The 14,692-nt window shown below is 43.9% G+C and overlaps 1 protein-coding gene across 1 annotated transcript in view; it reads right to left on the bottom strand.

Annotated features, from left to right (window-relative positions):
* The window catches only part of TMEFF2 (transmembrane protein with EGF-like and two follistatin-like domains 2), a 134,916-nt gene that overhangs the window by 25,512 nt on the left and 94,712 nt on the right, over positions 1-14,692 (bottom strand). Inside the window, exons 6-7 of the mRNA XM_014954156.1 lie at positions 9,458-9,606; positions 8,277-8,336 (exon numbers count right to left, since the gene is read on the bottom strand). Coding sequence (XP_014809642.1) covers positions 8,277-8,336; positions 9,458-9,606 — 209 coding nt within the window. The remainder of the gene's footprint in view (positions 1-8,276; positions 8,337-9,457; positions 9,607-14,692) is intronic.

The following is a 14,692-nucleotide window of genomic DNA, read 5'->3' as shown; positions in this document are numbered from 1 at the left end:
AGTGAGGTATTCTCTCGAGGCTAGCAGATTAAATGAGCAATATTTCTCCCTCCCTATTGCTGGTTTTAAAAATCTCCATAAGCCTGTTTTCATTTCGCATGCTCCTCAGGAAAAGACTGTTAGGAGTAAGTGCTGTTAAATCACACGGCGCGGCACTCCAGAGCTCTGCAGCTCCTGTCCTGGCATGGGACTTGTTTGTGAGGCTCCTACGTGACCTCCATCTCGGTGTGTCTGTCTCATCTCCCCCCAACAACTACATAGATTTTAGTGAGATGGAGCCTAGAAAGATCTAAAGATACATTTGAGAACGTTCTATAGAAGAAAAACATTTAGGGTAGCTTACACTGCAGCGCCCACCGCTAGACAACTGCATTAGTGCCCTGGTTTTTCGTATTTTAGAAATAAAGCACCCAGTCCTCCTGATGACACAGAAAAATGCTGGGGTGGGACTTCCCACATTCCACCTTTTGAATCCCAGGAGTTAAGTTACAAAAAGAAGCAGCTGCAATTTTTCATTTAAAAAATCACCCAGGCCACGTGAAGGTTTGCGGGCCAAGTGCGTGGCTGGGGCTGACAGCACTGAGTACTCACAGTCTGGCTCGGAAGTAGCTGACACTACGATTTATTAACCTACCAGCTGGCCTCTATCTCTATTTTTTAATTTTTCTCCTGGATATCAACAACAGTGGGGGAGCTGCAAGGCAGTGGAAGGGCTGGAGACCACTGTGCTATCAGACTATGGGGATCTCTCGCCTTTAAAAATCACTCAGAAGAACCCCAGAATAGGAATATTTTCTTATCTGTGCTCTGTAGCACTCCAGAAATTAAACTAAGCTACACACAGTTACTATTTCTGAGCAAATGCTGTATTACTTTCCACAATGATAAACTTGAGCTTGATTTTGGAAACCTCCAGGTTCCACACAGTGACCCCAGACATTTCCTCTGTTCTAATTTTCAAAAACTTTTATATCAGAAGTGCCTAGATTAGGTAGCCAAAACAAGACCAAAATGCCTTCTCCACCTGCCTTTATTAGTATATTATTTTATAAGTGGAGACTGGCGCTGTTCTTACATCATCTTCAGTTTATGTGCCCCAGACTTCAGCTAGTTGTAGAAATCTATGTTTCTGAATGATCAGACATCGTAGAGGACATTCAGGTATGTGAGGCATAATATGGTCACATCTCCTGGAGAGAGATGCCCTCATTGCTTTCCTCACGTCACAGGCCAAAAAAACCCAAAACACTACAGCCTGAAATACAATCTATAATGTTTTTTATCCTCTGTTTTGTAGAGCTCATCCGCCACCTTCCGTGGACTTTCACTGTGCATAAAACTTAGGTGCATTTTCATAAAACCTTGCAGGTGTAAATGCAGCTAACATTTGCAGTAACATTTAAAAGCTTTACGTTTTTTAAGAAATGTATCAATTGTACTATTCTTGTACTCCCAAAGGCCAGGAGTGTACATGCCTGTGTGTGTGAGCACAGGCAGAGCCCACAGTGAGACAGCGTTCATACTGCCACACAGCTGTCAAAATATTAAAATGTGGGGTTTTTTCAATTTTTAAGTGATTTGATTGAAAAGCAGGAACACTTCCTAAATAATCTATTTGTTTAGAGTGACACCCTCTGACTTGGAGTCTGCAGAACCGAAAGCCAAGCAAATCTGCATATGCAAGGATGCAATTTCCTCAGTGTTTTTACAAAGCTGCAGATGAGAAATGGTTTCTCTCTAGCTGTGATGGATGCGTGGTGCTCAGCTCTACGTCTCCCTCGCTAATTCCATTAAGAAGAAAGGAAAGCCTGGTTCACAAAGGCAGAGCAAAACTGCACGACAGTTTATATCCCATAGCTAATCTCTGGGGCTATTATTATTCTTCACCAGTTTAGGAAATGCCTGACATTGTAGTAGACACAAAATTTAATTTTAAGGGACAACGTCAAGTGGGCTTACACTCTAAAGTTAACTTACTTTGAAAATGTCATAATCTGGAGAAGGAATCTAGTCTGAAGTCCCCATGTTTTATTTCTGGGCAGGGGAGGGAAGTCACTCTATAGAAATCCAGAGCTGTTGTTCTGACCCCTGGCCACTCTCCAGGCCTATTCAGGAGAATGAAGACAACTGTGGCCGAATTTGGTGGGCTCTGGATTGAGCCTGTGAAGAAAGGGACGCATCGCACCCCAGTGCTTCTCTCACGTGCTGGGCCAGTTCTCCACATTGTCTTTGATAGACACGGCTTTTTCTCCCATTCCAAGAGATTAGAAGTTAACAATGCAGATTGGCAGGTTTGGGTAAAGTTTTAGGATAGTTTTCTTTCCTCAGACATAAATATTCTCTTGTGTTTGTTTTGGAGTCCAAGACTCTTTGGCTTTTGAAGAGACTTTTTGAAGAGTCCAAGACTCTTATTTGTCCTTGGAGTGGGGAATCTGTGGTGGCTCCCATGGCTTTCATCCCACAGCCCTGGCCCAGCCAAGGGAAGATGATGTGTTGACACAGATGAATTTTGCCCTTTTTGGTGGAGTGTTCAGTTTGCTTGGGCAACACAGCCATCTGCCGGATTACTCACCCCAGCACCTCCGGCAGTGCCAGGTAGGCTCCAGTGCCAGAAAGCGGTCTGAAAATTATTCTTGTACTCCCAAAGGCCAGGAGTGTACATGCCTGTGTGTGTGAGCACAGGCAGAGCCCACAGTGAGACAGCGTTCATACTGCCACACAGCTGTCAAAATATTAAAATGTGGGGTTTTTTCAATTTTTAAGTGATTTGATTGAAAAGCAGGAACACTTCCTAAATAATCTATTTGTTTAGAGTGACACCCTCTGACTTGGAGTCTGCAGAACCGAAAGCCAAGCAAATCTGCATATGCAAGGATGCAATTTCCTCAGTGTTTTTACAAAGCTGCAGATGAGAAATGGTTTCTCTCTAGCTGTGATGGATGCGTGGTGCTCAGCTCTACGTCTCCCTCGCTAATTCCATTAAGAAGAAAGGAAAGCCTGGTTCACAAAGGCAGAGCAAAACTGCACGACAGTTTATATCCCATAGCTAATCTCTGGGGCTATTATTATTCTTCACCAGTTTAGGAAATGCCTGACATTGTAGTAGACACAAAATTTAATTTTAAGGGACAACGTCAAGTGGGCTTACACTCTAAAGTTAACTTACTTTGAAAATGTCATAATCTGGAAAAGGAATCCAGTCTGAAGTCCCCATGTTTTATTTCTGGGCAGGGGAGGGAAGTCACTCTATAGAAATCCAGAGCTGTTGTTCTGACCCCTGGCCACTCTCCAGGCCTATTCAGGAGAATGAAGACAACTGTGGCCGAATTTGGTGGGCTCTGGATTGAGCCTGTGAAGAAAGGGACGCATCGCACCCCAGTGCTTCTCTCACGTGCTGGGCCAGTTCTCCACATTGTCTTTGATAGACACGGCTTTTTCTCCCATTCCAAGAGATTAGAAGTTAACAATGCAGATTGGCAGGTTTGGGTAAAGTTTTAGGATAGTTTTCTTTCCTCAGACATAAATATTCTCTTGTGTTTGTTTTGGAGTCCAAGACTCTTTGGCTTTTGAAGAGACTTTTTGAAGAGTCCAAGACTCTTATTTGTCCTTGGAGTGGGGAATCTGTGGTGGCTCCCATGGCTTTCATCCCACAGCCCTGGCCCAGCCAAGGGAAGATGATGTGTTGACACAGATGAATTTTGCCCTTTTTGGTGGAGTGTTCAGTTTGCTTGGGCAACACAGCCATCTGCCGGATTACTCACCCCAGCACCTCCGGCAGTGCCAGGTAGGCTCCAGTGCCAGAAAGCGGTCTGAAAAAGATCCAAGACTGTCACGTAGATTTGAAATCCCATGAGAAACCAGGGGGGAGAGCAGGGAACAGAGCAGCCATGAGCAGATGAGCAGCATTTTGTGCTCGTTAGCGTTTCCCAGGCACAGTAATAGCATCAGCAAGAGGGGCCACAGCACTGCCTGCAAGAGAGTCCCCGGACTAGCCAAGACCACCTGAAGGCACCACCTAAGGCTGCTGCCAAGGGAGAGTTTACTGCTGTTGAGGAACCCAAAAATACGGCTTAAACTGATGACCATTTCTGGGTTCGCATTTTTCACCAAAGGAGATTATTTGGGCTGAAAACGCCCTCTTCCCCTTTCCATCAGCTTTGCTGTGCTGCTGAGATTGATCTAAGGGAGGTTTGTCTGGCCCAGAAGATGATATTATTGAATAGGTCTATCAAATTTGTCAGTGTCTTCGCTGACAATTTTCATGAATATATAACTTTGAAATATGGCTCATCCATACTGACTTTATTCTTTATAGTGCCTAAAATGACTGAAAAAAATCTCCGTAATTTGATAATGAGAAAGGATAAAATCAGTTTGGGGGATAATTGCTAATATCCCGACCTTAAGAAGGGAATATAAATATTGAAGAATAAAAATAAATAGGCAAATGAATAAACAAGATGAAAACTCCTTGATTGCCTAGCCTCTGAATGCAAAAATGCCACCAAAACAGCCAACTTTTTTATGCATATAATGGGGAAATTCAAGAAAACATCAATCACAGGACTTTCAGCTCAGACACTACATTCCAAAACATACATAACACTTAAAATGCTTAGAAATGCTCTTTCATGGAAATTGCAAGATAAAGTGTATTTTTATTGGATTTGAGGGTAAAATCCCACCCATTCATTTATTGACTAAAACCAAATCTTATTTCACAAACTTGATCAACGTCAAAAACCTGCCATTTGTTGAAATGAGTGAGAATCCCCCCCAAGACTGATAAATACTTTGGGGTTTCAGAAAAATGAGAGGCCAGAATAGCACAAAGAGAGACCCAAACACACACGTGTACAGACACTGTGCTGACACGTACTGCACACGCAGCCATGGCACGAGTGGACTTGTGAACCTGGAGAGGTGGACACCACCAGAGAAGGGCCACCTATGGCTCACTCTCCCCGTTTGCTTTGCTGAAAAAGGGGACACTGCTTTTTGGGTGCCTCTGACATTAGTCAGGCATTTATAATACTAGAGTAAATCTTGCCTGTGTAAACTAAGAGCCCTTAAAAAACCGAGACAACGCAAGCTTAATGCAAAGATTTCCGCTCCAAAGGAACACCTACTCTCGGTCTTGCAAACTGAAAGATTTGTGTGTTATTTGCAAGGATCAACGGGCTTGAAAGAACAGGAGGGAGCAAAGACACCGATTGAACAGACGGTTTGAATAGTTCAATACGAAAAAAAGTCAGCTGGGTGTTGGGACTTGTGTTTGTTCACAAAGCTACTGCCTTCCTGGGACCCCACGTGGAGCGTGCAGGGGTGGCTATGGAAAAACCCGCACCGCTCAGCTACCACAACCTCTGCAAAGAGCATTTGGCACTCCTGCATTAGCATAATTGACAACATCAATTATGCCCACTGCTATTTTCTCCCCTGGGAAAGTCAGTCCATACGAGTCACTGTTTTTAAAAGCGTGTAGTGCTCACAGTCTTGGCGATTTTTAGTGCCATTAAATGGTAGAGAACAAAGGTATTCTCTGGAAAGGCTCAGGGTTATTGCTTCAGAGGCACAACGGCTGAGGAACTGGTGCTTTTTCACACAAAGCTCCCCATGGTCAGGGCAGCATTTCCCTTCTGAGGAGATACGAAGGTGGGAAAAAAGTAGCACATACCACATTCCTGTAATAGCCAGAATCAAACATTTCTGCACTTGAAAGAACACGAGGATGACATGGAGCTTTCTGCCTGGCACACGTTGAAGTCTGAATGTCCACTGAGTCTCACTTTTATACTGCTGTCTTCCCCTTCACCAGCTATTTCACAAAGACTAGAGCTGTTACAGCTTTTTGATACAGCGGTCCCTTTCCCCTAGGGTCTCCCAGAAGATGCCACAAACATTTGGAGACACTGGAGTCATGTGGATTGCTCTGTGTGAACTTGCAACTTTCAATCTACATGCTGTCACCATAAACAAAAATGGCAAAATTAAGCAAGAATAGTAGTTAGGTGCACTAGAAGAAGATGCATCATCAGCTGGGGTAAGCAGCTGTGGTTCATGTTAAACCAATGGATGGTACCCACTGACACCCACCCAGGCTCCACAGTCACTGCCCTCGAGGAGCCCCCTGGGGCCTGATCCATACTAAGAGCCTAGAGGAGCTGCTTGCTAAGGTACAACGATGGTGCCTTTCAGTGCCAAACAGGTACTTACTGGACACAACTGCTTATTCAGGATGTCTCCATCCCTTCTGTGGCTCCAGGGGAGTGAGGTACCCCTCCACAGGCCCCCGTCACCTCTCACTGGGCCATCTGTTCCCATACTCCTGATCTCTCAGCTCTCAGAAACCATCTCCACTATCGACCCACTCCTGCGTGCTCTGCCCTCCTCCCTGCCCAGGAACCCAGTTTCCTCCTCTGTTCTTTGCTCAGCTCTCAACCCCTGACAATCCCTTGCTGCAATCAATTTTCCTCTGCCCCCCATCTCTCCTCTCAAGCGTGGGCTGAAATATCATCTCTCTCCTAAGCGAGAGCTGTTCTCTTCCTCCTGCCCACTTGAGCTGAAGGTGCCTTCTGTGTGTCTCTTTCTCCGTGACCCGTGACTTGGCTTTCTCTTGTCATCGCTGTGATCTCCTCCTCCTCCCTAATCTTCAAGCTGCCTTTCCTCCCTTTTTGTTGCAACTCAATTGCTTCATGCTTAAACGTGTTGTCTCCTCTCCTGGGGATGTGGGTCACTGCCATCCTAGAGCTACACCACCAGACAGTAGCAGAGTAGGACAGGTTGCACAACAGTTAAAAAGGGGCTGGAGGTCTTTGTGGGGATGCCAGCACTCTCCTCAGTTCTCCAGCAAGAAAGAAAAAGCTTTTATCAAAACAATATTACTTGCCCTTATTTCTAACTCTAACTTAAAATAAATCATTTTGGCCTACTTGGCCATACCTCCTGCACATCATAGGATACAACCTCAGCCCTTCCAGCCTTTTAAGAAAACTCACTGCTGCCTCCCAGGAAAAAGCTGAGAGCAATCGAGAGTTTGGGGGAATGAAAACTTTCCTCTCTTTGCATGACTCTTCACTCATGGAAGGGCTCCTTGGCAGCAGGAAATATTTGGACCATGGCTCATCTTTGATCTTTTGGGAATAAATCCCAGCGTTCACTTTCCACGGAAATTTCTCCCCTCACTGCTTCATGCTGCAGCCACCCCCGACACCTAGCACTCCTCTGCCTCACCGAGCTATCATTTATTCATAGCTCTATGTTTTAATCATCACGCACCATTTTTAAGTAGGAACAGAACAATCCCTTCGAGCAGCTGGGCACCCTATTAACACAGGGACATCGTGCACAAAGCACCCTCACAAGAGATGACCAGCAGGATCAACTAACGCCGGGGGGCTCTCCTGGTAAGAAACGTTGAAGACCTGTGAAACCATCTCCTGGATTTCACCCGAGCCATGCAGCAAGCTGCTCAGGTAAACCCAGCGATCTGCACCTACTCTCTCTAAATACCTACTGTCAAACCACAAAAATATCACAAACCTAAGCAATGAATGCATCACCTGACCCATTTTCACAATACCTCCCCGGAGGCTTGAATTCTCAGCATGAGCTGCGAATATCTGCATGCACGTGTGCGTGCACACACACATTCAATTTCTAAATCAATCCTCCCAGGCAAAGGGTGTAAAAAATGTCTCCCAGACCTTGGTATTTACATGGTTTTAATTTCAAATGCCATATAAGGCTATTTAGCCATTATATTCTACTGTAGCTTCTAAATAAATTAAAACCATTTATCACTTTAAAAAAAAAAAAGTATATCTTAAGAACCTTATTAACTTCATAGTCCAACACAGACAGGTAGTATTATCTATTATGGCAACATTTTGTGGTATCACAGCTGTGCTGTGCTCTGTATTTTCTCTTTCTTAAACCTTATTGTGATGAAAATATGCATAAGCTAGTGCACAGATTCAGTAATTTTCAATAATGTCTGCTAACCTTGGGAAATAGTTTACAACATTTGTTTCCATTGTCAGAATAGATGTTTTATGGCCAGAATATCTGTACATTGACAAATATGGAAAAAGTCCATTTGTTAAGAAGGAAGTTATTTTCTAGCAAAAGAAAGAGTAATGCAAAGACAGTGTTTTCTTAAAGTAAACCAACAAAACCATACTAGAAGGTGAGGACACCTCACTTTAGCAAACAGAGGAGAAAAGAGACTTACACAGTTCCTGGGAATCGTGATTCTCACAGAAAAGGAACCGTACCTGCATAATCTGTTCTTGCGTAATGCCCATCTTCTGATTTTGTAGTGGTTGTAGTATTATCTGCGTGAAAAGAAATACGTTGAGTTGGCCGGGGAGCCCGTACTCGATACAGACTATGCCCCAGCCCCCAGTGCCCAGGCAGAGGCAGCTTCTCTTGCACGCACAGCATTGCTGCTGGCTGCGAGGCTCCCCTGGGCCTGCCAGGTGAAAACAGCAGGATCGGGCTTTCTGGAATGAAACATGAACCATCTTGCATTAAGAAAACAGATTTATTTTTTTTTTCCTAACAATATGTGATAACAGACTGCAGCTGGGATAAACGTATCGGCAGGAAGCAGGAGTTGTCATTTCTGCTCTATCTAAAGTAATTGGGGAGTTTTAATAAGAACCCTGAAATGAGTTGCCACGTAGGATGGTTACCTTTAAAGAGATAGGAATAAACTAGAATGTGTTTAATACACCTTGTAAGTAGATCTACTGAGGATTTATAGGTCAGAAGCTAAGGGGAAAAAAGCTATTAAGAGTCTGAGCCTCAGCAGACGCTTTACTTATGGGAGCTATTTAAAGGCAAATTTTCTTCATTTTTATTTTAGAACAAAATAGAGTCTTTAAAGTCAACACAAGGGCTACAGGTGATGTAGCAGCCCATGAGCTGGGCACAGAGAACATGGCATTCACAGAGAAACACCGCGAGTCTTGAGCTGCTATTGGCAAAATTTCCTTCCAGGCATGTTTGGCATCTTACAGGCCCACTGCTGGTCACGAGAGAGACAAGCACCAACACCACCTCTGGGAGCACCTCTGTGGCCTCCTGAGACTGCTTCGTGCTTCCCCAGTTAAGGGAGAAACAGAAGATCTATCCTGGGTGACAAAACGTATATGAGGGTCTCTCCCGCTGTCCTGCTCCAGCTCCTACCCGGAGAGCAGAGCTGCTGTAGGCAAAATCCAGCTGCCTGATTTTAAACCAGTGCAGGGCTGGACAGTCCCCGGCCACCGTGGGCAGGGTCACACACACCACACTTGGCATCTGTCCCCTCCCGCAGCCTGGCCTCCACAATATAAATTGCAAGAGTCTAATGGAAATGTAAGAAGTGCCAAATAAGAAGCCAGCCCTGGTTCTTTTTTTCTCCTGAACAAAAATTGAAAACATTCTTTGAAATGAGTTTTGTTATGAGAGTTACCTTGACATCGACCCAAAGACATGACTTCAATTTTCTCCTGTTTCTGGCATGATGCCTCTTTGATTTGACATGCATTATCATAAGATTTCCCATCGGAAGCACAAAGAGGATTGAAGTTGGTTTGAGAACAGTCAATGTTGCACACACACCTGAAAAGATAAAGAAAGAGAAAAAAGAAGAGGGTAATATGAGAAAGTTTTTTCATGACATCATAAATACATCTCAGAAATAAAAGTGTTTCTATTTTCCTGACTGCACAATGCAAATCAACAGAATGAAAGTGGAAACTTCAGTCAAGAGGTCATTTGTATTTCTGAATGGAAATGAAATGCAGGGAGAGGGAAGAGACACAGAAAAGAAAAGCAAGCAAAAGGAAAGATAAAAAAGTGTTATACATGGAAAGCTATGCCACAGTGTTACCACTTGTAATTTCTTGTCAACCAAAGAATACCCTAGCAGATACGCAGATAATTCACCCTGTTGTGCCCTCTTGCAGTTAAAGCAGCCCCAAAATTCACCTCTGTTGAGGTGCTGCCCATTGTATGTACCACTGTATAAATGTGATTTTTATATTGATTTCTAATTTAATTCTGATAATAGTTACACCACCTATAGGCACTCTGACCATAATAAAAGATGTGATACTGAAGCACCTTCTCATCCTACTGGGATAAAACCTCGTACCAAGACTGACTGACTGGAGAAGGATCCTGTGGCCCCATCCTCAGGGAGCTAACTTCTTCAGTGGCTGGTGTGCATTAGGTGCACCTGCAGAGCCACAACAACACAGCTCATGAGTTCCTGGGTTGCCCCAAAACATGAACCAAAAGCACAGCCCTGGATTTGCTTCAAAAACCAGGTCTGGATCTGAAATAACACACTAACATAGGCACATCCTGACCCCAGCAAGCCTCACCACTGCTTATAAGGTGGAGAAACCTAATTACTTCCACCAACAGCAGGCTGCAGCCGTTTTTCTTCAGGTTTCTCCTATTTCATTATCGTTAGCAATGGCATACACCCTTGGGCATTGTCAAGGGAAAGGCATGCTAATCTTCCATCCCCTGCCTGTGCCACCTAACAGACAGCTCAGCCTCAGCATCGCTTGCATTAACACCATTGTGATCCTGCTTGGGGACAAAGCCAGAGGTCTAACCTGGCAGCTGCTTCGGCTCTTCTGAGCACGTAATTGTGCACATGCTGCTATCTAAACTCTTTCGGCTCCTTCTGACATTTAAGGCAAAGTAATGTGACCGACGTTCTATCTCCAGCCCACTGGTCGCGCTGAACCTCACGGCGCCAACTCCACAGCTCTCCCTTTGGAAAGCTAAGTAATGGAAATGTCAGCCTCTAGCCTTGCTGCTTGATTTAAGAAAGTGGTTAAAAGTCAGTTCACCTCCCATTTGCAGCAGACATCTGGACACCTTCGACCACTGGAAACGTAGAGGGGTATACGCAAGAGAAAAACTTTGGTGGAAAGATGAAGCACAGGAAAGTTGACAGCACGGGTCAGATTTCTCCATCACCCACTCGACCACTGGAAACGTAGAGGGGTATACGCAAGAGAAAAACTTTGGTGGAAAGATGAAGCACAGGAAGGTTGACAGCATGGGTCAGATTTCTCCATCACCCACTTTGGCCTCTGCAAACGTGCCCAGGGTGAGGAAAATCAGTGGAACCAGTACTCATCCTCTTTTAGACTTTCTTTACATGGGGTAGGTCTGTTTTCCCCAAATGTACACGAAATACAGAAAACTTCAGCTCAAGAAGAAGCCATAGGTGAAAAGCTGTGGTTATAAATTAAATTACATGGTTTCATAATTGGTGGAATAAAAGAGTCTGGCTCCCTGTGTAACAATTTTCCCACACTGATGAACATATAGAATATAAGGAAAAAATCCAGCTCATTTCCTAGGAACCTCCTTATTAGAGGAATAAGAATGTTCTGCTGCACCAAAATATTATCCATCGTCATTTCTTCCTGCAACCATTTTCAACTTCCCACCTTAGTCAAACTCACTTCATTAGGAAACATCTACTGCTCAAGTAATAGTAATTCTTTCCACGTAACTCCACCATTTGCATTTCAGATGGGACACAATCAGCCATATGCTCCTTTTTTTTGTAATAAACCAGCTCAGAAACGGCTTCACTTCTCTACATTTTGCTACAAAAAATGAGTGTAGGTTAATATATATTATGTCTCAAGTCAAGAGAAAATTAAGCCAACGAGAAAATTAAAACAAAAGGATGCTCTTTAGGGAAAATCTAAGCAACTTTGGATGCAATTTCAGTAATGCCCAGGGGACATAAGAACCTATGCTCAGAGTTAGGCACTTAAAAGACATATTTTTAAAGGTGTTTAGATGCTTAAAGATGCATGCAAACACTTTGTGTGGGATTTCTGAAATCTCAGAGACCTATCTCCCACTGATTTCAAAGACCATTTCAGAGCCCATTAGGCATTTATTTGCATCTTTTGATACCTTCCAAAAAACAAAGTTCCAAAACGACTTTTCTGACCTCCTTCAGTAAAAGTGAGAAGAGAATCAAGATTTTTCTCAACTCCACTCTAAAGTCTTAACTGTGAGACCAGTCTTTCCTTCCAAGCAGGATCCCTGTAGCCGCAGGCTGCATTCAGAGGATGCACCACCAAGCACCATGCACCATGCGCCGCTCGTGCACGAGGAGAGCAGAACGGGACAATCTCTGGATGACACTACACACTCAAGTCTTACAGGGTCTCCTGTGTGAAGCCTGATTTTGAGGGCTGACTAGATAGGTGGTAAAGAGCCATTACAATAAACTTGCCGTCCCCATCTCCTTGCTGCAAGGATCTGTGCATCACCCACCCCTTGCACAGTTTTTAGCGGGCAGCCTCTAGCTTGCATCTGCAGTTTCTTACTGCTTTTCCACTTATATACTCAAATCCTACTTTAAGGCTGCACAATTAAGTCAACATCAAATACATGTCTGGATATGCTAAAGGTAGGATTGCATCAGGAAGATTAATGTGCCTGGGTTGCTGACTCTGTTTAATTTATAGTGCTCATCTTATCAGGGAAAATGACAAGGCTGCAGCCGTTTTTCTTCAGGTTTCTCCTATTTCATTATCGTTAGCGATGGCATACACCCTTGGGCATCGTCAAGGGAAAGGCATGCTAATCTTCCATCCCCTGCCTGTGCCACCTAACAGACAGCTCAGCCTCAGCATCGCTTGCATTAACACCATTGTGATCCTGCTTGGGGACAAAGCCAGAGGTCTAACCTGGCAGCTGCTTCGGCTCTTCTGAGCACGTAATTGTGCACATGCTGCTATCTAAACTCTTTCGGCTCCTTCTGACATTTAAGGCAAAGTAATGTGACCGACGTTCTATCTCCAGCCCACTGGTCGCGCTGAACCTCACGGCGCCGACTCCACAGCTCTCCCTTTGGAAAGCTAAGTAATGGAAATGTCAGCCTCTAGCCTTGCTGCTTGATTTAAGAAAGTGGTTAAAAGTCAGTTCACCTCCCATTTGCAGCAGACATCTGGACACCTTCGACCACTGGAAACGTAGAGGGGTATACGCAAGAGAAAAACTTTGGTGGAAAGATGAAGCACAGGAAAGTTGACAGCACGGGTCAGATTTCTCCATCACCCACTTTGGCCTCTGCAAACGTGCCCAGGGTGATGAAAATCAGTGGAACCAGTACTCATCCTTTTTTAGACTTTCTTTACACGGGATAGGTCTGTTTTCCCCAAATGTACACGAAATACAGAAAACTTCAGCTCAAGAAGAAGCCATAGGTGAAAAGCTGTGGTTATAAATTAAATTACATGGTTTCATAATTGGTGGAATAAAAGAGTCTGGCTCCCTGTGTAACAATTTTCCCACACTGATGAACATATAGAATATAAGGAAAAAATCCAGCTCATTTCCTAGGAACCTCCTTATTAGAGGAATAAGAATGTTCTGCTCCACCGAAATATTATCCATCGTCATTTCTTCCTGTAACCGTTTTCAACTTCCCACCTTAGTCAAACTCACTTCATTAGGAAACATCTACTGCTCAAGTAATAGTAATTCTTTCCACGTAACTCCACCATTTGCATTTCAGATGGGACACAATCAGCCATATGCTCCTTTTTTGTAATAAACCAGCTCAGAAACGGCTTCACTTCTCTACATTTTGCTACAAAAAATGAGTGTAGGTTAATATATATTATGTCTCAAGTCAAGAGAAAATTAAGCCAACGAGAAAATTAAAACAAAAGGATGCTCTTTAGGGAAAATCTAAGCAACTTTGGATGCAATTTCAGTAATGCCCAGGGGACATAAGAACCTATGCTCAGAGTTAGGCACTTAAAAGACATATTTTTAAAGGTGTTTAGATGCTTAAAGATGCATGCAAACACTTTGTGTGGGATTTCTGAAATCTCAGAGACCTATCTCCCACTGATTTCAAAGACCATTTCAGAGCCCATTAGGCATTTATTTGCATCTTTTGATACCTTCCAAAAAACAAAGTTCCAAAACGACTTTTCTGACCTCCTTCAGTAAAAGTGAGAAGAGAATCAAGATTTTTCTCAACTCCACTCTAAAGTCTTAACTGTGAGACCAGTCTTTCCTTCCAAGCAGGATCCCTGTAGCCGCAGGCTGCATTCAGAGGATGCACCACCAAGCACCATGCACCATGCGCCGCTCGTGCACGAGGAGAGCAGAACGGGACAATCTCTGGATGACACTACACACTCAAGTCTTACAGGGTCTCCTGTGTGAAGCCTGATTTTGAGGGCTGACTAGATAGGTGGTAAAGAGCCATTACAATAAACTTGCCGTCCCCATCTCCTTGCTGCAAGGATCTGTGCATCACCCACCCCTTGCACAGTTTTTAGCGGGCAGCCTCTAGCTTGCATCTGCAGTTTCTTACTGCTTTTCCACTTATATACTCAAATCCTACTTTAAGGCTGCACAATTAAGTCAACATCAAATACATGTCTGGATATGCTAAAGGTAGGATTGCATCAGGAAGATTAATGTGCCTGGGTTGCTGACTCTGTTTAATTTATAGTGCTCATCTTATCAGGGAAAATGACAGTATATTCAAACACATTTCTTTAAACTAGAGGAACAAGCAGTCTGCCATTTCAACCATGCCCCCTTAAGTCCAGAAGAGTAAATTATAGAGAAAAAGGTGGGGCATTTACTCCAAACATGCACTCCCAGGCACCCGCAGCCACGGAGCATACATCAT

This window comes from Calidris pugnax, unplaced genomic scaffold (assembly GCF_001431845.1).
Source record: "Calidris pugnax isolate Ruff unplaced genomic scaffold, ASM143184v1 scaffold103, whole genome shotgun sequence".
In the NCBI taxonomy this organism is placed as follows: Eukaryota; Metazoa; Chordata; class Aves; order Charadriiformes; family Scolopacidae; genus Calidris; species Calidris pugnax.
The sequence above is the reverse complement of the archived record's forward strand: the minus strand, read 5'-3'. Positions and strand labels throughout refer to the sequence as shown.